This window comes from Acartia tonsa, chromosome 8 (assembly GCF_053477335.1).
Source record: "Acartia tonsa isolate MP-2025a chromosome 8, ASM5347733v1, whole genome shotgun sequence".
NCBI lineage: Eukaryota > Metazoa > Arthropoda > Copepoda > Calanoida > Acartiidae > Acartia > Acartia tonsa.
Genome location: NC_137267.1, coordinates 29,967,759 through 29,992,039, shown reverse-complemented (window position 1 = coordinate 29,992,039; position 24,281 = coordinate 29,967,759). Strand labels below are relative to the sequence as shown.

Here is a 24,281-nt window from a genome sequence, read left to right as displayed (position 1 = left end):
AAAAGAGGTCATAAAAATATTATTTTACGATATGAAATAATGAAATATTTTTAAAGTGTATAATTATGTCTTTTGTAGCATGATTGACAGACCTAAGAAAGTGGTATACCTTGGTAGCGATAACACAAAATAATCAGCAGCCTATCTTAAAAAGCAGCTGAGAGAATCACTTTTCCATCATAGCGGTAAGGACAAACAGACAAAGTGTATTTAGAATACCTTCACTACAAAAAAAAGGATGAAGGGGTGTGTGGGATATGGATCTTTTGAGGATTATAGGATGTGTTAACATTTTAATTTACATTTTGTTACGACAAACTTTCTAACAAAAAAACAACAAACTAGTGTTAGATATTACTTTTTAGGTATAAACGTTTCAGCCCCAAAAGATATTTATTCTGAAACTAATTTTGATGAGTTTTATGATATAATGATATATTTGTAATGAATGAACTAAAATTCTATTTTTAAGTAATATCTGTTTGCTTTATGACGAAAATTATAAATTCTTAGATATAGATTTGTATTATTATATTCAGCAAATATTAATGCATATTTATTTATACCAGGGCTCGGCATACGCGTAAATTAATACTTTTTGGGGGCTGCTGCACAGACGAATTGCCATTTTAGGAACAAGTGCCGAGACCTGATTTATACAATGTAAATGCTAAAATAATATGATAAAATATAGTTTAATTATGTAGTAGAATAAGTGGTTTTATTTTCTAGGGTTTTTAGGTCAGAGGATATTCTACAAAAATAAATAGGTAAAATTTTAAGTAAAAGAAAAGAAAATAGTTGTAAAGTTTTCTTCAAGTCTTTGTGTATTGTTGTTGATACTTCTAAATAGGCGTCTAATCACTTTACATTAATTAATTATAGTTTTATTAGATGTTGTAAACCTCACGTATTCAGAAAGGTTTAAATTTTGACTTGATTGATCTTGTTTTAATCATTGCCAGGCCAATCCGACGACTTTAATGGGTACTTTAGAACACCATGGTTGATAAATAAGACTGGATGTTAAATACTTTGGATACTCTCAGGACTTCGGATTCTGAAATACAAAAATCTAATTAAAAAATGTAATATTTGTCAAAGAATGTATTATTTCTAATCATTATTATGTAAAGATATGCATATTTTTCTGCCAGGAATAAGGGATAGAAAGATGGCTTTAAAACAATGAAAAGGGGGTAGGGAATGACTTTTAACTTTTATCAGATAAAATACACCCCTGCATGACAACAAAACTTTCCATCAAACTTTTGCCAAATGATAAATTTGACATTACCCAACACCACCAAACAAGAAAATTATTTATTTAGTCAACAGAAAAATGTTGCAGATAAATGTTAGCTAAACCAACCAGCCAAAAATAATTTATACTAAAAAGCATTACTTGATCATTTGGTATAAAAGGTTTGGACACATGTGTATCATTACTAAAGTCTGTAAAAAGATCGCCAATGCTTTTTATTAATCCAACAAGGATAAAATATTATCAAACAAGGATGGTAACATCCATAAAAGTAGAGTTCAATTAAATTAAGACACTTAAATTTCTTCAGCACAGTATGTTTCTGTAAATTGTACGTACAAACATTTAAATCTTATTTCGATAGATTGTTTACTTATAACTTTGTGCTTGATCGTCCCAGAAATTCCAAAAATTTAATTTTACTTTCAAACTGTTACAGGGATCATTAAATTCTGTTGTTTTGAGGTTTTAAAAAAAGGTAAATAGGTGATAATAATAACAATTAATAGATCATGAAAACATCTACATGAAAGCAGGGAGGGAGGGGAAATTAGGCTGTTTATTACACTAGTCATTAAAGTTTTATAATAACGTTTTCTTATTCGTTGTCATAAAAACTTGGGGGACTTTTGTTATTTTTGATTGATTGGTTAATTAAGTAGGGTGTTTAAGCGTTTCAACCACTTATTGTAATCAACAGAATGGGTAATTTTATGTATCATCAATGGGGATTTACATCAATTTATCGACCATTGTCTTATCCCTTTAGATCCCTGATATGAAATAACTACACATATAATGTAAAAAGATACAACAATAATTAAAATAAAAACGAACATAAACAAAGTGAAGTGATGAATATGAGAAAATCTAATAATTGTAATGAATATGAATTGGAAATAAAATAGGAATACAAAAAAAGGATATGTAGAAAAAAAACACCAAATCAAAAGGACTATATAAATGAAGTTAAGGACAAAAAAATATACGTTAAAATGATGAAAAAACGTCTAATAAACAGGATTTTGTAAAAGAAGTAAAAACATACATATATAAAATTATGGTTAATATACATAATCTAGAACAATAATATATACAATAGAGTAAAATGGAACGTATTTAAATTTAAAAACTAAAATATTAATTTTTGAAACATTGTTTTTTGTTTGAGAACGAATTTTAAGCAAGGAACAGACTGAATTTTATACTGGTTTAAAAGGATTTTAATTAATATTTTTTATAAATATGATCCATTTTAAAATTTTTAACAAAGATTTATTAATACTAGAAAACATTTTGTTGAACACCCTTCCATTTAATTTACAATCTGTATGATATAATACTTATGTGAAACATTATTTTTAATTCCTAAAATTTAAGCCTTTTCTAAAAATCTAGATTAATTTATTGGTGGAATTTTTATATACTGCATGTTTGATCCAAAAAAAAATTAGTTACCAAAATTTTTAATGGTACGTAACAAATTGTTTTCCAAATTATTTTCTCTGAAGAAATGAAGAAAAAAATTGCCTGAACTATAGCCCTGCACTTAGCGCCATAGAGAGACAACACAACACAGAGATAGAGTGTGGTGAAGGAGATAAAAGGTGGTGCTAACACTAAGGAGCTATGGAAGGAAGATGCCGGGTTGACGAGGGATGTGTGGAGGTAGCTGTCCACCACCACAGGTCTTACGTTGAGTCTCGTTTGGAAGGTCTGCTCATAGCTATCATACGGAAGTCTTCAAGTGTGATCTTGCCAGTTTCATCCTAGAAACAGAAAAAAATTTTGCTGTAATGTTTGAAATTGGTAGAACAATTTCATCATGCATCTATTATGTACTATATTTGATTTACTATTTCCCTCTTTTTCAAGTTATGGATGTGGGTTATAATCGTTATGGAAGTTCAAGATGACAAATTCCAACAGTGAGATTTCAAACCAACCACATTTTTAGTAAGAAATTTCATCAAAATACACAATAATCAAGCAAAATTAGTTTTTTAGGATAAAACTTTAAAGTGTGTTACTTTATTTTATGTTTTATTATTATTTGGCCACAACTTGGTCAAAAATGCTCACAAATCAGACCTTTTTCGACCATAGATACTCAAATGGTTCCTTTACAAGCCCAATCAATCAGTTTTAAGATATCTTTATATTTCAAGAAAAATTTATGAAAATACTAAAAAACAGCAAATTTGGGTGTTACCTTTTATATGCACAGATACCATAAATTCAACAGAAAAAATACTTGTTTTTACTTTTCTGTCATTTTTAAAGTTTTATTCTGTTAAATTGGCTATTTTTGAAGGGATTTATGCATTCAAATATACTGAAACATAATATTGGGCAGAAATTAATGTATTTCAAAGAAAGAAAATTTTTAAAATAAGAAATTCGACCTCTATCACTTCAGAGGACAGCTACCAACCTCCAGTTGACAGGATATAGTTTAATACTTGTTTGCAATAATAATTAACCCCAAAAGTAAAACAAAAAGTTTTTTAATATGGTAAAAAAATGATAATCTAAACCTTAATTTTGGGGATGATGATCTGAAGGACGCTCTTACTGGTGGTGATGATGACCCTGATCGTATCCAAGTACATGAGCATTATGACAACTCATCTATTGAACTATGGTCCAATTTTTGTATTTGTAGCAGCCTCCAATTAAAAGTTGTAACAAGAAATATAACCATCTTTTAAAAACTACTATATTTACCTTATGAATTGGAGAATTTAAAAACCATGATTGTATGTTTTGGGATTTCTCTTGATTTTAGAATGCTACAAATACAAAAATCGGACCATAGTTTAATAGATAAGTTGTCATAATGCTGATGTATTTGGATACCATCTGGGTCATCATCACCAACAGCAAGAGCGTCTTTAAGATCATCATCCCCAAAATTAAGATTTAGATTATAATTTTTTTACCATATTAAAAAAAAATTTGTTATACTTTTTGGGCTAATTATTATTGCTAACAAGTATTTAACTACATCCTAACAACTGGAGGTTTGCAGCTGTCCTCTGAAGTGATAGAGGTCGAATTTCTTATTTTAAAAATTTTCTTTCTTTGAAATACATTAATTTCTGTCCAATATTATGTTTCAGTATAATCAATGCATAAATCCCTTCAAGAATAGCCAATGTAACAGAATCAAACTTTAAAAATGAGAGAAAAGTAAAAATAAGTATTTTTTCTGTTGATTTTATGGTATCTGTGCATATAAAAGGTAACACCCAAATTTGCCGTTTTTTAGTATTTTCATCAATTTTCCTTGAAATATAAAGATATCTTAAAACTGATTGATTGGGCTTGTAAAGGAACTATTTGAGCATCTTTGGTCAAATAAGGTCTAATTTGTGAGCATTTTTGATCAAGTTGTGGCCAAATAATAATAAAACATAAAATAAAGTAACACACTTTACTTGTGAAAATAAATCGCCCAAAAAATTTTTACTCGTATTAATGGATATTTGTCTAATTAAAGAAGGGTAAAATGGACTGTAAATTACAGTGGTACCCAGTTTTATTACCACGTTATCTTATTTGTTGACTTAAAAAACTTTTCATTAAACTTGGTTCCATGATTGGTTGGTTCCAGACATAAGGCATAACCAACAAGCGAAACAGGTGTAAATTAATATTTAGGGGGCAAATGGAGAGATCTCAATTTTACAATTTGATGCGCCCAGCGGAAAAACATGTATAGATTCGTGATTTTTTCCGAATTAATTGCGTCGTTGATATAAGCTGTATTGTTTCAAAACTAGTAGTGTTTATCCTATAATCTAGTGTACAAATGTAGTGCACATCTTAATCATCATTTGTGACATACATATTTATCATTCATTGTCTTATCCCTGAAATTACCTGATCACAAGCATTAAATATTCTTTCTGCTTGATCTGGATCCATCTTCACAGCTATCTGAACATACAGAACTAGGTTATTTTAGAGTAGCTTCGTCTCATCTTAACAACTATCTGAACATACAAGTTAGGTAATATTAGATTAGCTTTGTCTCATCTTCACAGCTATCTGAACATATAAAATTATGTTATTTTAGAGTAGCTTCCCCTCAACTCAATTTTAAAACTTTAGTTTTAAACATTCTTAAAATTCAGTTAAATATAAAAAATTATCTCTCTTTCTCTCTCTATAATTATGTCTGTTAACACTCTTTTTATCTATATCTATCTTTATGTCTATCCTTCTGTATGTCTGTCTCTCCCTTTTCTTTTTGTATCTCTTTGTCTATTTTCGTATCTTTCCTCTTGTCTGTATTTAAATTTACTTGTCTGTTTAAATGTTTATCTAAAATTTTTAAAATCTTCCTAAAATAGAAAACCATCTATAGGAAGGTGTGTATATATTTAGCTATCACTCTTTCTATCCTTTCTCTTCTTTAACCTATCTCTCTTTTTATATATCTATCTATCTGTAATGGTTGAAATATTTCCCAAGATAGAAAGCCATCCATATAAGCATCTAGCTTGCATAAGGTCTGCATATCTTTCTATCTTTCCTGTTGAAATTCTTTCAAAGATAGAAAGCCATCTCTATGTGTATCTAGCCTGAGCAAGGTCTTATGTTTATCTACCTATGTGTATATATTTATCTATCTATTAATCTTACTTCCTATCTATCTACCTGTACCTGTTGAAATTCTTCCCAAGATAGAAATCCATCCCCATCTGTATCTAGCTTACGGAAGGCATACTCAATCTAAATATATATCATATTTATTAATTGAAATTCATCCTAAAGTTTATTGGTTTAGTGGGTCAAGTAAATAAACGGTTAGACGGTTGAGCACTGATGACAACCCCCAACCCCTGATTTTTTAGATAAATTGAAAATAAAGGGGGGATAATCTTTTCTCCTATGCCTAATCCCTTAGAAGGACTCAAACCCTGCGGGACCTATACCCTAACCCAACATGACCAAGAAAAAACTACCCCCTCCCTTTTTTTTTTGCAAATGAGGAGGGGGAGGGGGTCTCAGAGGGTACTTTGTGTGACAGCGCCTAATCATCTGATTTCAGGAAGATTAAGTTTGCGAAAATAAAGAAATAGAAGCCTACTAAAATGAGCGGATATATGTTGGGTTAAATTAATTTTTAAAAAACTTTTACCCATTCTATCAAATCAATTCAAGTTCTACGAAACACACGCAAGTTTTCAGATTTCTTCTAAGTCGAGCTGCTGAAAAAAAATATTTCAAAAGCTGCAAAAATTATTTATTACCTTATCAACATTTTTATCCATTTCTGCAACTTCCCCGCCCCAACAACACAGTAATCCTCCCTGAAAAAACGTTTTAATTATTTAATCTAGGAAAGACAAAACAGTTTCACTGAAAATGTAGAAATTCCTGTCGCCTTTTTTGGTTTATTTTTTTCAATATTGCTGCACTAAATACTTTTATTGTTATGAAATAACTTCTATTTGTAGAATAAATCTTCTTTAATCCTTATACAAAAGTAACAGGATGTTTGCTTGTCTGTGTGTATGTCTGTGTGTTTGTACCAAAGGATCTCGCTAACCTCTGAACCGATCGGGTTCTCCTTAACAGGGTAGCTTCTCATAGGTCCCGGGAAGGTTTATAACTATTTTGGGGGAGGGTACCACCACCCTCGCAAGAAAAATCGCCCCTAGAAAAAAATTACCCTTCCCAAAAAAGAGACTTCAACGAAAAATAAACCAATTATTTCTCTTATAAGATATTTGAAATAAAAAAAGCATTAAAAGTTCCACTAGAGGCCTCTAGGGGCGTAGCCGCTAGTAAAGATATTAAGTAGTATGATTTCTGTAGCATAAAACTACTGAATCGATTTCTTTTTTAGGTAAGCTTCACATAGTTTCATTGATGAAATTATGCTATTTTATTTTCAGATTTAAGCCTTGGGGTTGGTATTGAGCAATTTTTCTAGCCTCTACCAAATCAGAGCCCCTATAGATGCTGGAGGCTAGAAGCTAAAGATCTTGTGAAATACTGGTCAGAATTGGTTGTGCTTTTTAGAGAAGCGTTTAAATGGTTGCTGGTTTTTTTTCTGACCTCCCCCGTCCTATCAACACCCGAGTAATCTATGGCAGATAGTTTGTACGATCTTACAAAAAGGAAAACTATAGAGAAGCCCTGCTACAAAAGAAACCTACCCCTCCGGGAGCTCCATTCATATTAGGTTTCATGGTTTTACTCGGGGTTGACGGGCCTTTCCGTGTCTTCATTGAAGGCAATATTGTTTTACCATCCATCATATCGAAGTCTAAATAGGTTAGGTTAAGTCGGAATTATTGGCAAATCAACAATAAAACAAATAATTTATGATAATGATTATGAGAGATTTAAAATTATGTGTAAAAGATAGAAAATTGGATCAAGATTTGTTTGAGGAGTGGTTTAGTAATTATTGTTCAAACAGTCTAATTTCTTCAGAAAAAGTTGGTGTTCTTATTATTAGGAATGAAAAAAATGTGTTTTAAAAAGATAAATTATGATGATTAAACAATGAAATTAAATAAATGAAAATATTAAAAGTCTGTTATTTTATAAATGAATATGAAAACACTTCTATTGATAGGATGATATAATAATATAAAAAATAATTTAGTTTATGTTTAATGTTTTATTTTGCTCAAAATAATAAACATTAATGTTTTTTTTTATGTTTTTTATGTTTTTTTTGAAATAAAGAAACCAAAAAGTAGAAATAACATTGAAATAAAAGTATGATCTGAATAATCTTCTTGTTTTTGAGGTTTTGAAATGAAAAATTAATTAAAATATTTACAAAGTATGTATATAATTTTTATAATAGGTGCAGCTACTCTTTAACTGCCTATGTCTATGTATACCAATTTATTTTATAAGATGGGTAAGTCTTACTTCTACACACTCCATAATATTAGAAAGAAAGCTTTTCATAGTGCCTATATGAAAATGACAATATACAATACAAATGACCAATGATAGGCCAACACTGTCCAATGAAAGGAAAGTATACATTTTAATTGACCTATGGTAGGCCAGTATGACGTCCTTTTTTACAGGCACTATAATCTCCATTTAAAGGTGACACATGTAAATCGTATTTCCTATAAATTATGACAATAAACCCTCAGGGGTGTAGATTCGGTCTACCAAAGTTTCAATTTTTTGTTTTATTTTGAACTTGTTTTTCCTGCTCTACTTCAAGACAAAATTGGTCTTGTTGATTTTTCAAATAATAAATTTAAAGATAGGTAAACCTGAATGGAAAAGATAGAAGATAGATGAAACTAGAAATCAAACAATTTGGATCTGGTTCAATTCACATTGAAATGTTCCTGGTAAATATTATCTTCAAAAATCTATGAATTTTAAAGGCTGCTAACGGACAAACGGTGGAACGTATAGATTTTTCTCGCGCAGAAAAGACTTGTTTTACGTATTTTCTTCAGTCTAATTGGAGATAATCGTTAACAGGAACATTTTAAAGGTGAACTGCACTAGATCTAGCAATTTTTAAAAAGATCTCTCTAAGGAAAGTTGTAAAATTCTTAGTTTTAATGTTTTATTTATAGTTTTAGATAGATAGAAGATAAGTTATAAGTTAGAGAACACTTTTAGTTACATCACCTGGTTTCTTGGCATTGGGATCTATAATAAAAATAATTTATACACAAACAACAGGTAACCCTGCGGGGGGTATTCCCTAACCTACCTAGTTTTAAGGTTTAATTTGAATATTTTTACATTTACTTACCCTTTAATTATCTTGAATCATTTTTAAAAATTCATATCTTAAAAATATCCTAAAAAACCGTTTAATAACACTTTTTTCTTTACTTATAGAATTTGAAACATAGTACGCAAATTAACAAATAATTAATTTTTAAAAATATACGTCCAGAAAATAATTTATTTTACCTAATAATTTTGCGTCCGTGGCAATTTTCAAAAATCCTTCTTTTGTAATTTCATTATCTTCGTTCACATGTTTCATGGCCATTGTTTCATCTAGAGCAACCTACAAATATTCAAATTTTAACAAGGACTCTTATATCTAATCTTTGTTTAATTTTGTGGTTTTTTTTAATTTAATTTTTTTTTGTTTTATTGGTCAGTATTTAAAACATTTACTCGTATTTATTAGAAACCGATTAATTTCCGGTTGAATAGAACCATCCATACAAGAAAACTATGGTTAACATCGTATTATATCCAGTTCGGCATCTCGCGACTAAAAAAAGGTTCTAATCCGATAATTGTTCATTTAATTTCCGCGGTAAACTGGTAATAATACTAAGCGATAAATAACTATTCCTTTTAAAAAGAACAGCAAAATCCTAATCTAAGTAATCAAAAATACAAAATTCGCTAAGTATGTCCAGTAAGATCTAGGAAACCAATTGTCCAATAAGGAAAGCCAAATATTGGAACTTGGAATGTTAACAGTAGGTCAATCAATGTTAGAGGGAGATAAACTTAGCCCTTAGAGGATATTGGTGAAGCCTCTGACACTTAATTGAGAACTTAAGCTTAGTCAAATTTCAGGCTTAAATTTAAAACTGCAGTAAAGAAAAGTTATAATCCTAATAATATAGACTCGACAGAATAAAACATTACGGACTCAGAATGATAAATTGGTAATTTATGTATCTTTGACCTTAACATGACATTTGATATATGTAATAATTCTAAAATTCAGTCCCATCCTTCCTAGTTGAATACATCCTTCGATTTAAGTGATCATCTAGAGAAGCCAGATAATCCGCTTGTAAGGGAATGCGATACCCAAGGATGCTATGTTAAGTAAAATGCAACAGACAACCAACCCTTTGATTGCACGACTTTTGTCTGGAATTCTTAACTGTGCGTTGTAATCTGTTGCGCCAAGGAATTATCTTTACTTTCAATAATAGTGTCACATGCCAGACATAGCTGCAGTAGGTACCATTTTTAACGTCTACAGTATGACGCTTTGTTTACCAAACTCGAACTTGATACTTCCCTGACAGCAAGCAGGCACGTTATCATTTACGCTAAGGCCGCGGGTTTTAAATCAAGTAACAAGATAATCCTTATAATAAAGTAAAAGGATGTTTGTCTGTCTGTGTGTCTGTCTGCTTGTTTGTACCGAATGTTCTTTCTAACCGCTGAACCGACAAAAGGGCAAAAATTAAACGACAGTGACAAAGTTTTCTGAAATGAGCGGCTTCAAAAATTTATTTATAATTCTTAATTCATTTTGAAATTGTCACAAAAATTAATTGCATGTAATAAGTTACCTATGGTTAAGAAGTGACCAGGCTTGCAAAATAGTTTTATGGCCAAATATTAGTTTATCTAACAACAAATTTATGACCCCATTAATTTTTTGTCATTGAACTCATGGTTAAACTATCAATATTTGGTATTCGTTATTGCTTTAATTTTTTTTAAGCAAAGCTATTTTATTAGTCTGTATGTCTGTAAATATCTGTCTTTCCTTCCATAATGTAACTCTCTATTTGGTTCTCTTACTTCTACAAATTCATTTTATACTCCTCCTACTTTTTTGTTAAAATTTTTATCCCAAAATAATATAAAAATACTTTTTGTAGAATTTTATTTTCAACAAAATAGGGTAATCTTATATTTTTGGATATTTCATTTGGGAGGGGGGTGTTACTCTCCCCCCAAATAGCTATAAAGCTTCCCAGGACCTATGAGAAGTTACACTGTAAAGGAGACCATATCGGTTCAGCGGTTAGCGAGATCCTAAGGTGTACACAGACAGAGATCCTGTTACTTTTATATAGGGATTTATAAATTTTTGTTGACAATTTCTATGAAAAAAAACTAATTTCACACTTTACATAAAACTTAAAGAGGAGCTTGACTTATAAAAGAAAAACTTGGCATGTTTGTTAAAATATCCGCAATTCTTGAATAACAATTTGTTACATGTTGAATAATAATTAATACAACTTTGTTGACATCAAATATTAAATAAACTATTAAATAATGTTTAATAACAATTCTAAATAAATCTACTAAACATGTAATTAGGAAAGAAGGGAATATAAATAAATATTCATAATATTTCCTCCTTTAATATAAAGTATTAAGTATGAGTATAAGTATAAGTGTCTTGTCTGTAACTACTGAACTGATTGAGTTCTCCATTTAGGGAAGCTTTACATAGGCCCTGGGGTGGTTTTAGATCTAAGTCTAGATATGGTTTTAGGCAATATTTTCATATTTCCTTCCTCTTTGAATACAGAAACCTTAGATGCTAGGGGCGCAGCCTGTAGTAATACCTTTTAAATAAAGAGTGAGGAAAGCTAAGTTTTATTGTACTTCCATCTCTCACAGATAAAATGTGACCGCGGATTTTTTATATGAATTATTTTTTTTAACAGTAACACCAAAGATTACTCAGTTGCATTGTGGTCAAATTACATTTATGTGACGAAATTAAAAAGAAAAATTCATAAATTAAAATAAAAGCTTTAATAGTTATATCGTATTGTAATAAGGACAGCTGGAAAAGTTTTAAGATTCTAACTAGTTTTGTTAGCTCCGAGGTTAGGAAGGATCGGGCTATCAAATCTTATGATTTTTATTCTAAAATTCGTCAAAAACTGGCTATAATACGATACGTTAATGAATTTTCAGAATGGCTTAGAGCCGGTTCTTATCCAGCGGATATTAATCGGTTTGGAAGCCTTACTAAATAACATATTATTGCACAATTGCTTTATTTAATAACAATCTTTGTGTAAATTATGTATTTAGTTTTTAAGTAGCTGTGCTACCAAAAATGTAAATAATACTGACAAATGTTGAAAATCTCTTTAGCAATAACTCACGGATTTGACCAGGGTTAAGATTTTTTCTTGGCCACAATAAATGGAAAACAAGGACAATAATATAATATTGAGCGGGACATAAAAAATACATTGGCAAGTTCCCAGTTGAGGAGTGAGATTCTACCCCATCTGAAAAAATAAACCCCCCCCCCGCCATCTATCAAATTAAACCCCCCCCCCCCCGGCATCATGAAATTTTTACCCCATCTTATGATTTTGTCCCCATCATGTTAATTTATCCCCATCTTCATATTTTGTACCTCTCCAAGAGAAACAAAATAATGTCAGAGAAGGGATAAATTATTGAACAGGGGACAAAAATGAAGGATGGGGTCTAAATAGGAACATGGGGCCAGGATTGTAAGGTGGGGTCTGATTTGACAGATGGGGGAATGATGGGCAGAAGGGGAAATAAAATCTGGGTAGGGGGGAGGGGAGAGTCTGGAGGGGTTTGCGAGGTGAGCCTCGCGCGAAAGAATTTATATTAGGGTAGCATAAGCTACCATACTCCACTGTAGTGAAGCTATGCCTTTCACTCTTCTATATTTTCCTATATTTTGAATAAAATTTGAAAATGCCTCTATTTATTTTTTTTATTTCTCTTTTAAGACTTTTTTTATACTAAATCACCAACATATTCTAATACTTTACTTTACCTAATATTTTAAGATAAAAATTTGGCTCCATTGAAGAAAAAAAACAATAGCTTGTTTGAAATAGGAACATCTAGTGGCAGATTATTGAACTACATAATATACATTTTTCTGGATGTCAACAAACATGATGATTGGTTGAAAAATACAGATGGGGTAGCAACCAATGCTATGATATTAAAATTGAAGCAAGGGGTTAAAACTCACACATGGTGATCAAAAAATTAATATGGGGTCATTTTTTCATGATGGGGGTAGTTTCAAGTGCTTATATCTGGAGAACCGTAAGAGATAGAGGCCTAGTTGCTTGACTGTGGTAACTCAGATTTACATAAGGAAGCCATTTATGCACATGGGGGACCAAAACATGATATGGGGTATTTTTTTCATGATGGGGGTAGTTTCAAGTGCTTATATCTGGAGAACCGTAAGAGATAGAGGCCTAGTTGCTTGACTGTGGTAACTCAGATTTACATAAGGAAGCCATTTATGCACATGGGGGACCAAAATATGATATGGGGTATTTTTTTCATGATGGGGGTAGTTTCAAGTGCTTATATCTGGAGAACCGTAAGAGATAGAGGCCTAGTTGCTTGACTGTGGTAACTCAGATTTACATAAGGAAACCATTTGTGCACATGGGGGACCAAAATATGATATGGGGTATTTTTTTCATGATGGGGGTAGTTTCAAGTGCTTATATCTTGAGAACCGTAAGAGATAGAGGCCTAGTTGCTTGACTGTGGTAACTCAGATTTACATAAGGAAGCCATTTATGAACATGGGGGACCAAAATATCATATGGGGTATTTTTTCATGATGGGTGTAGTTTCAAGTGCTTATATCTGGAGAACGGTAAGAGATAGAGGCCTAGTTGCTTGACTGTGGTAACTCAGATTTACATAAGGAAGCCATTAATGAACATAGGGTACTAAAATTTGTTGGGGGTTTCTTTTTTCATGATGGTGGGTAAAAATTGAAAATAGGGGCCATTTGTTATGGTGGAGAGGGAATTAGGTTAAGTTAGGTTAGGTAATATTGAGGAGCCCTGCAAGGTTAGGGCCCCCCGGGGGCCCTAACCTTGCAGGGCTCCTCAATATTACCTAACCTGTGCAGGAGACCCTAACTCTGCAAGGCTACTCAATATTTCCTAATCCCTTCATGAACATAGGGTACCAAAATTTGATAGGGTTGTTTTTTTTCATGATGGTGGGTAAAAATTGAATATAGGGGCCATTTGTTATGGTGGAGAGGGAATTAGGTTAAGTTAGGTTAGGTAATATTGAGGAGCCCTGCAAGGTTAGGGCCCCCGGGGGGCCCTAACCTTGCAGGGCTCCTCAATATTACCTAACCTGTGCAGGAGACCCTAACTCTGCAGGGCTACTCAATCTTAAACTAACCTAACTTAACCAATTTTAAACTAACATGAACCAACTAAACCTAATCTAACCCATTTTAATCTAACCTAACCCATCTTAACCTAACCTAACAAACTTAACCTAACCTAACCCATTTTAACCTAACCTAACCCATCTTAACCTAACCTAACCCATATTAACCTAACCTAACCCATTTTAACCTAACCTAACCTAACCTAACCTAACTTCACCTAACCTAACCTAATTTCTACCCCCAACCCCATCATAAAAAATTGGCCCCTATATTCAATTTTTACCCACCATCATAGAAAAATGACCCCCATATTAATTTATGTACCCCCATGTGCATAAATGGCTTCCTTACTTTAATCTGAGTTACCACAGTCAAGCAACTAGGCCTCTATCTCTTACGGTTCTCCAGATATAAGCACTTGTAAGTACCCCCATCATGAAAAAAATACCCCATATCAAATTTTGGTCACCCATGTGCATAAATGGCTTCCTTATGTAAATCTGAGTTACCACAGTCAAGCAACTAGGCCTCTATCTCTTACGGTTCTCAAGATATAAGCACTTGAAACTACCCCCATCATGAAAAAAATACCCCATATCATATTTTGGTCCCCCATGTGAATAAATGGCTTCCTTATGTAAATCTGAGTTACCACAGTCAAGCAACTAGGCCTCTATCTCTTACAGTTCTCCAGATATAAGCACTTGAAACTACCCCCATCATGAAAAAAATACCCCATATCATATTTTGGTCCCCCATGTGCATAAATGGCTTTTTTATGTAAATCTGAGTTACCACAGTCAAGCAACTAGGCCTCTATCTCTTACGGTTCTCCAGATATAAGCACTTGAAACTACCCCCATCATGAAAAAAATACCCCATATCATGTTTTGGTCCCCCATGTGCACAAATGGCTTCCTTATGTAAATCTGAGTTACCACAGTCAAGCAACTAGGCCTCTATCTCTTACGGTTCTCAAGATATAAGCACTTGAAACTACCCCCATCATGAAAAAAATACCCCATATCATGTTTTGGTCCCCCATGTGCATAAATGGCTTCCTTGTGTAAATCTGAGTTACCACAGTCAAGCAACTAGGCCTCTATCTCTTACGGTTCTTAAGATATAAGCACTTGAAACTACCCCCATCATGAAAAAAATACCCCATATCATATTTTGGTCCCCCATGTGCATAAATGGCTTCCTTATTTAAATCTGAGTTACCACAGTCAAGCAACTAGGCCTCTATCTCTTACGGTTCACCAGATATAAGCACTCAAACCTACCCCATCATGAAAAAAATACCCCATATCAAATTTTGACACCCCATCATGAAAAAAATACCCCATCTCAAATTTTGACAACCCATGTGCATAAATGGCTTTCTTATGTAAATCTGAGTTACCACAGTCAAGCAACTAGGCCTCTATCTCTTACGGTTCTCAAGATATAAGCACTTGAAGCTACCCCATCATGAAAAAATGACCCCATATTAATTTTTGGACCTCCATGTGTGATTTTTGTTCCCCATATTTTATATACTTACCCCATATGTAATATTTTACCCCTATAACTCATAGTTTATTACCACCAAGCTTTGTTTTAAACATTGAAAATTACAGGGACCAAAATTTAAGATGGGGTACAAAATCAAATGATGCCGGGGGGGGGGGGGGGTTTATTTTGACAGATGGCAGGGGGGGGGGGTTTATTTTTTCGTATGGGGTAGAATCTCACTCCTCAACTGGGATGGTGCCAAATACATTTAATTAAAGCACAAGTTTTAATTTTAATAACAACAATTAATTTCTTAATATAGAAGGAAACTTAGGTATACAATATACATCTTTATAAGATTACAATCCAATTAAAGGTCCTGTAAAAATATTAGTAAAGTTTTAATTTAATTTAGATAATTTTTTCTTCTTCTTTCATCATAGAAAATATGTGATGATTATACTTTTTTTTAAAGTATAACTGTAACATTTGAGTATATTAAAGTAGGACACAAGTAAGACACCTGCCATGACCTAAGAAGAAAATAAAGAGAAAAGAAAAAACGGCGGATATTAAATGATAAATTATAATCAGAATCTTGCAGCAAAAACATTCCTTGCTTTTCTTTGGTTGTAACTAATTAGGATAGCTATAGTCAACAAGGACAACGTAAGAAATAATAACCTATTAATTACCTCATAACCTCAAAGGCGAGGCTACTGTCCATGGCACTCTCACGCTAGATCCTACGACCGAGGATAACTAAGGGGAGCCAAATCTCTAATTTTCTGTGCAAACATCCGGGGTATTAGGTTAGTATCACCCAACAGACAACTAACTACTTGATTGCATGACCTTTGCCTGTTAGTCCTAATTGTTCATGGTAATGAGTTGCGCCTGTTTTTGGGCCAAGACATCCCCCTACACTAAATACTCAGCAGCAGTAAGAATATTTTTTAAACGTCTTTAATTATGACACTAAGTGTTAAGCCATGGTTTCGGGTTATACATTACCTCATATATTCTGAATATTTCTTTTAGTTATTAATATGTAATTATTAATTACCTCATATATTCCAAATATTTCTTCTAGTTGTTCATATGTAATTATTGATAATAATAATTACCTTATATATTCTGAATATTTCTTCTAGTTGTTCATATGTAATTATTAATAATAATAATTACCTTATATATTCTGAATATTTCTTCTAGTTGTTCATATGTAATTATTAATTACCTCATATATTCTGAATAGTTCTTCTAGTTGTTCATATGTAATTATTAATTACCTCATATATTCTGAATAGTTCTTCTAGTTGTTCACATGTAATTATTAATTACCTCATATATTCTGAATATTTCTTCTAGTTGTTCATATGTAATTATTGATAATAATAATTACCTCATATATTCTGAATATTTCTTCTAGTTGTTCATATGTTATTATTAATAATAATAATTACCTTATATATTCTGAATATTTCTTCTAGTTGTTCATATGTAATTATTAATTACCTCATATATTCTGAATATTTCTTCTAGTTGTTCATATGTAATTATTAATTACCTCATATATTCTGAATAGTTCTTCTAGTTGTTCATATGTAATTATTAATTACCTCATATATTCTGAATATTTCTTCTAGTTGTTCATATGTAATTATTGATAATAATAATTACCTCATATATTCTGAATATTTCTTCTAGTTGTTCATATGTAATTATTAATAATAATAATTACCTTATATATTCTGAATATTTCTTCTAGTTGTTCATATGTAATTATTAATTACCTCATATATTCTGAATAGTTCTTCTAGTTGTTCATATGTAATTATTAATTACCTCATATATTCTGAATATTTCTTCTAGTTGTTCATATGTAATTATTAATTACCTCATATATTCTGAATATTTCTTTTAGTTGTTCATATGTAATTATTAATTACCTCATATATTCCAAATATTTCTTCTAGTTGTTCATATGTAATTATTAATTACCTCATATATTCTGAATATTTCTTCTAGTTGTTCATATGTAATCTTCCCGGACTGATCTTTATCTCTCTCCTTAAATGAATTTTATTTTAATAAGGATGACTTACGGACGGACCGACCATTATTAAAGAAAAGCTCTGCTTTTAAAAAACATTCTGAATAAATAAATAAATACAAAAAGTATTTAAATTATTTTATTGTGGTGAGGCATTAATTAGATATTGATTTTTAAATGTATTTCTTGCTGTATGTAAATGCAATAAAAATAGTACAGTAACTTTATATTATTTTTAAATAGGCTTAATATATCTATTTTAAAAATAAAAACAACAGTAAGTTACAATACAGGTTAAATTTCTCTTCCTTACCTATTTCAAAATAAATTTAACATGGGGAGAGGAGGGTTGTTTGTTTATTTATTACTTTATGTCAACTTAGGTCATATTGAGTACTGGATAGCCTCGCAGAGTAAGGGAATCGCAGGTGTAGGTCCCCCCGCAGGGGTAATCCATTTTTTTCAGTTTATTTCAAAAATAAGAGAGGGGGGGATCAGTGCTAATAGAAAACATACATAGAAAAGGGTGACTGGTAAATATTGATAAATTCTCCTTTTTGTAGTTGTAAACTTCCCTTTCTCCCTGATTTAATGCAATATGAATTAATGTTTGTTTTACTTTTGTCGAACCAGGATATATTAGATGTTAGTACAAAATTGCAGCAATTATTTACAAACTCATATTATATACATATGGTCTTGTCTGTTTCAATGAATGTAAAATATAGGTGGATACTATTGCAGGGAAAAATGACGTCAATTTAGCTTACTTATTGGTCAGTTCATTCATCCAGTAGAAGAGGAGAGGATGGGATAAAGGGGCTAAATTAAGGTGCGTATCGTTCTTTTGGACCGCTACAAGTTTCTCTTTATTAGAGAACATTCAAATCTGGTGTAAGACCCAAGTAATATTATATCCATTTCTGTTCGTCACTACATTTGAAAATAAGTAAAATTTGTTTTATATACATATAGTACATTGCATTTAATTCATTGGCGAAATTTGAAAATTATAATATGATAAATTAAAAAATTATTTATTTACATTTAAAAATTTTCATTTTATTATCTTTCCTTGCTTTGTTGCGCCAATAATTGACATTATTGACTAAAGCTTTTTGAAAGCTTGGTTACGTAACAAAAACATCTTTGAATTAAATTACTTTTAATCATGCATTAGAATCATTCATATGTAATTTGTAGGGTGCCCCTACATTACAACATTAACAATTCACCAACAAGGACAATTGCAATCAAATGTAGTACAGGTTTAGATGTCAACACTTTTATGAATAAAGAACAGTAAACTGTTGTTTTTTAACTAAATGTTCGTAAAGTTAAGAATATAGGATTAAATGAAATTTGAGAAATAAAAAGAAATATGACGAAACATTGTAAGTTAAAGTACTTTAACGTTGTGACTAACACCTAGTCATACTCTAATTATTTATAGAATAGCAGAGTTATTACAATTACGATATTTATTTCAAGTGACTAGATTAATCCATAATAATCAAGGAAGCTTGGTATTTGTCTAAAATAATTTTAGTTGGAATAAAAACACATTATATAAATCTTTAGGTAAATGTAAATAAATATAAAGTTATAAGGTACGAATGAGATTGAGCGAGAGCACTAGTTATTGAAAAGCTGCACTACTATAATATGCTATCCACATCGTTTACAGGACCCATTTAGGTTCCCTTCACAAGCTTAATATATAACTTGTAATATTTTTTCTTTAAAAGATCATTTTCACACATAAATAGTTTATGTTGTAAATTAGATTTGTGGGGTTGGTAGACTTTCAATAACTTTCTGGCGGCAACACCCACCATATTGCAGGCCCTTTACCCTGTGTCGGGCGGCCAGCTTGGTAGCAGCCAGGTCGATTCTTGATTCACAACAGCACCAACCTCATTATCAGAACCGGCTGCAACACAACCAAATTCAGTATCATCATTGGGAATGGCTACAGCCTCACCAGCCGTAGCAATGTTATCAACAGCTGCGGCAGTATCTTTAACATCAGAATTGACTGCAACACAAACAACAGCATCAACTGCAGAAATAACAGGTTTCTCAACAACAGCATCACAAGCAGAACCAACAGGTTCATCATCAACAGCTACGGCAGTGCTCGCCCTAGCAGTGTTGTCAATGGCTGCGGCAGTATCTTTAACATCAGAATTGATTGCAACACAAACAACAGCATCAACTGCAGAAATAACAGGTTTCTCAACAACAGAATCACAAGCAGAACCAACAGGTTCATCATCAACAGCTACGGCAGTGCTCGCCCTAGCAGTGTTGTCAACGGCTGCGGCAGTATCTTTAACATCAGAATTGACTGCAACACAAACAACAGCATTAACTGCAGAAATAACAGGTTCATCAACAACAGCATCACAAGCAGAACCAACAGGTTCATTATCAACAGCTACGGCAGAACCAACCGGTTCATTATCAACAGCTACGGCAGAACCAACCAGTTCATTATCAACAGCTACGGCAGCACCAATCGGTTCATTATCAACAACTACGGCAGAACCAACCGGTTCATTACCAACAGCTACGGCAGTTTTCACCGGCCACGCACTCTCATCCTGGCGCAACCATTCTGGACCCAATCTGTACCTGGATCCTGGGCCCAATTCTGTTACCTTGCAGGTGCTCCTGGATGACTCTGACGACAAAAAATCAGGCAAGGCGCCTCCACTAACACTGACAGCTTTATACACAGATTTCTGCTGACCAGCTCCACAGTCAGCACTTGTACAGATAAAACCACTTCCAAAAATGGTTCTCCACAACATAGACTGGCCCACTTTCTGGTAGGTTGACGGAAACACGTCAGGATGGGTATTTCCAATGATAATATCCAAGCCTCCACTAATATATGTGAATCTTTCTGGCGGCATCTTAAATATTTCGGCGGCGGTTTCAGGATGGACCGAGCGCATCTCGTTGCCACCTCCGAGGTTAGGCATAACAGCTGCCTCAAATTCCCTCAAATTACCATCCCTGTCCTTCAGATAGAACACCACATTGCGGCAGGATGATTCACTACCGTCAGCAACAGAAATGGTTGTATATCTGCCGGTAGATTTCAGCTTCAACTTGTTGGACAACTTCTCAGACACAAGTGGTAGATTCGCACCAGAATCAAACATGACGGCGGCATGGCAGGCGCCGCCGCCAGGTGCTACAATTGGAACTATTTGCAGCAGGAAGGTACATGTGCTACGCGCAGAACTTGATTTGTAAACTGTATTCACACTAGCACTAGCCTCATGCAACATACGACTATGATAACTGTCGCAATTATTGGTGCCACAGACACACACAGGAAAATCGGATGTTTATCATTGCAACTTTCAATAGGACATGCACTATTCCACTTGGAAGTTTTGTCCTTTCCAGCCCGTTCATTTTCATTGTCACTGCAGCCAGATACTTGCGCGGCGGCAGCTCTGTCTCGATTCCTCTTGCCGGCGCTAGTGTCATAGGACATATCACCAGCCAACATTGCTCCCCTTGTCCTCTCCAGAAGTTCTACAATCTTCTTGATGTCTGGTAGGTTCATGCTACCTAGCTCCATCATAATTTTCTCTCTCAGGGCATCTGGATATTTGTCTTTGAAAATATGAATCAGAGTTAGGTGGTGGTAATCCTTAGCTTCGGAACCAACGATGGCTTCTACTTCCTGCATGGTGCTTTTGAAGGTAGCAATTGCACTGACCACGTCCGCAGGTTTATCCACAGGTTTCATTTTGTTCAGCTTAGTCAAAATCTTCATAAACCGGCGGGTGTTTGATAAAAACATCTGATCCAAAAACAACCATTGTTCATTATGATCTCTAATCGCTGACACTTGCTTGCGTAGCTCTGGATTGGTTATCACCTTTTCCATACACAACATCAGACTTAACCTCTGGTCAGTAAATCCGTAACCAGCGCACAGATCTTTAAAGACCTGTTTAAAGTTGGAGTAATCCGTGTCAGTACCGTCAAAGGACGGCAACAGGCTGTTGTCCCAGTGCCCATACTGCGGGTTGGAACTCCGAATATCCACGGCGGACATACTCCTGGAGAGTATGGCAGGTGTCCCACTCTCATCCAAGTTAGATGAACGACGTTCCATCTCTCTAAGCCTTCGGTACATATCACGTACTTCTTGGCGCAACTCCATGGAAATCTTGAGCACTCCCATGTCCATCCTCACCTTCTCAATGACGTCGAGGTTCTTGGCGACAGTGCTCAACCTCGCATCGTCTGAATCATTGTCAAGCCAGTGCAGAATTTTCGTACACTGCTCCAACGATGCATAAACTTTATCTGCAACATTTTTCTGTTCACTAGCTTCATCCAAATCACGCTTAAACTCACGCATCTCACTAGTCTCCACGGCAGATTTTAGACTTTTTATTAGGTCAGATTGGTCCTTGACCTCACTAAAAATGTCACGAATTGATTTTAAATTCACATTTTCACATGAACTAAAACTTTGGCAGGCTTTTAGATTTTCATAAAACACTTTTAACTGTTCATCAAACACTTCTAGCCTTTCACTGCCAATAGCGATAGCTTGCTCAATTTTCTGCTTTTTAGTTAGTGGCATATTGATTCACTAGGTAGTTATTTCACAGAAAAATTGTCAATGTTTTTTGCATCAATAATCACTAGATGCTATTGATCTCTTGAAGAATGCTAATGCCTATTCTTCAGATTCTTTGAAGAATGCTAATGCCTATTCTTCATAACCATTTGAAATTGCTTGTGCAGCTCCTTCAAACTTCAGGTTATTTGAAATTGTCTTAACCATGACACTTTGGTTGAGTGTGACTTCCGAATTTGCGGGAAGATCCAGAGATCTTAAATATACGGACAAATCCCCCAACACCAGGAACCATCAAGTTTCAACAGCAGGTTTGAGTATAGATTTATTGATACTAACTATTTCAAAGTCCTGAAGTTCTTATGGTTTAAAGCCCCTGGTATACTAGGGTCGTTCACGTACTATGAGACCAATGATAGGCCCAACTTTGTTCTCCGAAATCTTCACCCACTCACATATCATTCAAAAGTAAAGAACGTGGACGCATCAAAACATAAACAATTCCATGCCGCGTCTCTTTAGAAAAGGAAAGTCAAACAAAGACGACATTTGCGCCTAATTTGAAATTTGGATAAGGAATTAATTTCGATCTTGATAAACACAAAGCTTCCTCGAAAAGAGGTTAAGACAATCGTATATATTAATGTTGAGAGAAAAAAACCAGTTAAAAGTTTGTTCGATTGCTTAAACACCTTTACAGTTCAATGAAAAGTTTAAAGTACAATAACAGACTATTAATATATTTATTAATGATTTAAACAGGTTTTTACTAGTTTAATTATGATTTAAGTTATCTTACATAAGCACAAATTTACTCTTAAGCTTTGACTCCAGGAGCACTCTAATAGTACCTACATACATAAATAGCAGTGTTTAAAAAACAACAAAGTACAGACCAACATTAAAGACTCATAATGTTGCTATGCTTCTAAAAAAGAACGTACCATAAATATTTCCTCCATTTTAGCATTTCTCCTTGCCTCTCTACGCTGGCGAACAACACGGAAAGCCATACTGATCTGGTAATCTGTAACTCTTCTTAATGCACAACTAAAATCATCAAGGATAATAAAATTTGGATCATGGAAAGAAAAGTAAGTCATATTTTCACAGTAGCATTTCTCCTATTTCTAGTCCTCGCAGAGGGGCTCTAACCCTGCGGTGCCTGTTTCCTTAACCTAAGAGGCAATCATTAACATTTATTTAACCTAACCTAAAGTATCCGATCAAAGCTACTGTGAAAATACGACGAAACCTGCTACTTCGTTTTCTTTCCGAGTGATCTCAAAATTCAAAAACATAACTTCAATACAGCTGTGAAAACTTTTTTTCGAAAAAGCCTACACTCATCCAAATACTTAAATTTGAAAATAAAATGCCTCAAACACAATCGGCTCATAGTAGTAAAATAAATTAGGCATTAATAAAATAACCAAATATCATATGAAAGGAATATTTTTTTTCCATAAGTAGAATATCTTCAACAAGCTATTTATTAGTTTAGATAAAAGAAATAAAACAGGCTAAGGAATCCTATTTTTCAGGCAAGCCTGGGAAATTTAACAAAATTTGGCCTAATAAGCCTTGAAAAGTAAGTATTTTAGAGGTTCTGTTATATTGGCCAAACCTACAGACATACTCATATTATAATTAGCTGTGATTTTTACCTGATTTATTAAAATAACAAATAATGAGAGACTCGCATTAATTTTCAAAAATTTACATCGTATAAAATTCTGAAAATAAGTACGTTTAGAATATTTTTTATACTTAAACAAAACATATAAGAATTAAAACATGTATTATTTTGACTTAAACAAAACATATAATTCAAATTTTAATTATTAATAAATCTATATAAAAGATTATTAATGTTGAAATATTGCAAATTATTTCGAAAAGTACTTTTTGATTCAAAAGGAAGGACAATAATGTCATGAGTAGGGTA

General features: G+C 33.0%; 1 protein-coding gene across 4 annotated transcripts; it reads right to left on the bottom strand.

Annotated features, from left to right (window-relative positions):
* Positions 1-699: 699 nt before the first annotated feature.
* Positions 700-24,071, bottom strand: LOC145326459 (uncharacterized). 4 transcript variants are annotated; one of them, XR_013881923.1, is made up of 11 exons: positions 24,001-24,071; positions 23,278-23,383; positions 17,664-17,732; positions 9,191-9,290; positions 8,900-8,920; positions 7,438-7,547; positions 6,526-6,585; positions 5,936-6,004; positions 5,150-5,206; positions 2,795-3,033; positions 700-1,060 (listed from the first exon to the last, which is right to left on the bottom strand). XR_013881923.1 is itself a non-coding variant. In XM_080169814.1 (11 exons), the coding sequence occupies exons 2-11, from the start codon at positions 23,344-23,346 to the stop codon at positions 1,027-1,029; spliced, it is 663 nt and encodes a 220-aa protein (XP_080025940.1). In that variant the 5' UTR covers positions 23,347-23,383; positions 24,001-24,071; the 3' UTR covers positions 700-1,026. The 4 variants fall into 4 exon arrangements, 3 of the variants coding, with proteins under 3 accessions (XP_080025940.1, XP_080025941.1, XP_080025942.1); XM_080169814.1 differs by having other exon boundaries at positions 2,960-3,033; XM_080169815.1 differs by lacking the exon at positions 8,900-8,920 and having other exon boundaries at positions 2,960-3,033.
* Positions 24,072-24,281: the final 210 nt, after the last annotated feature.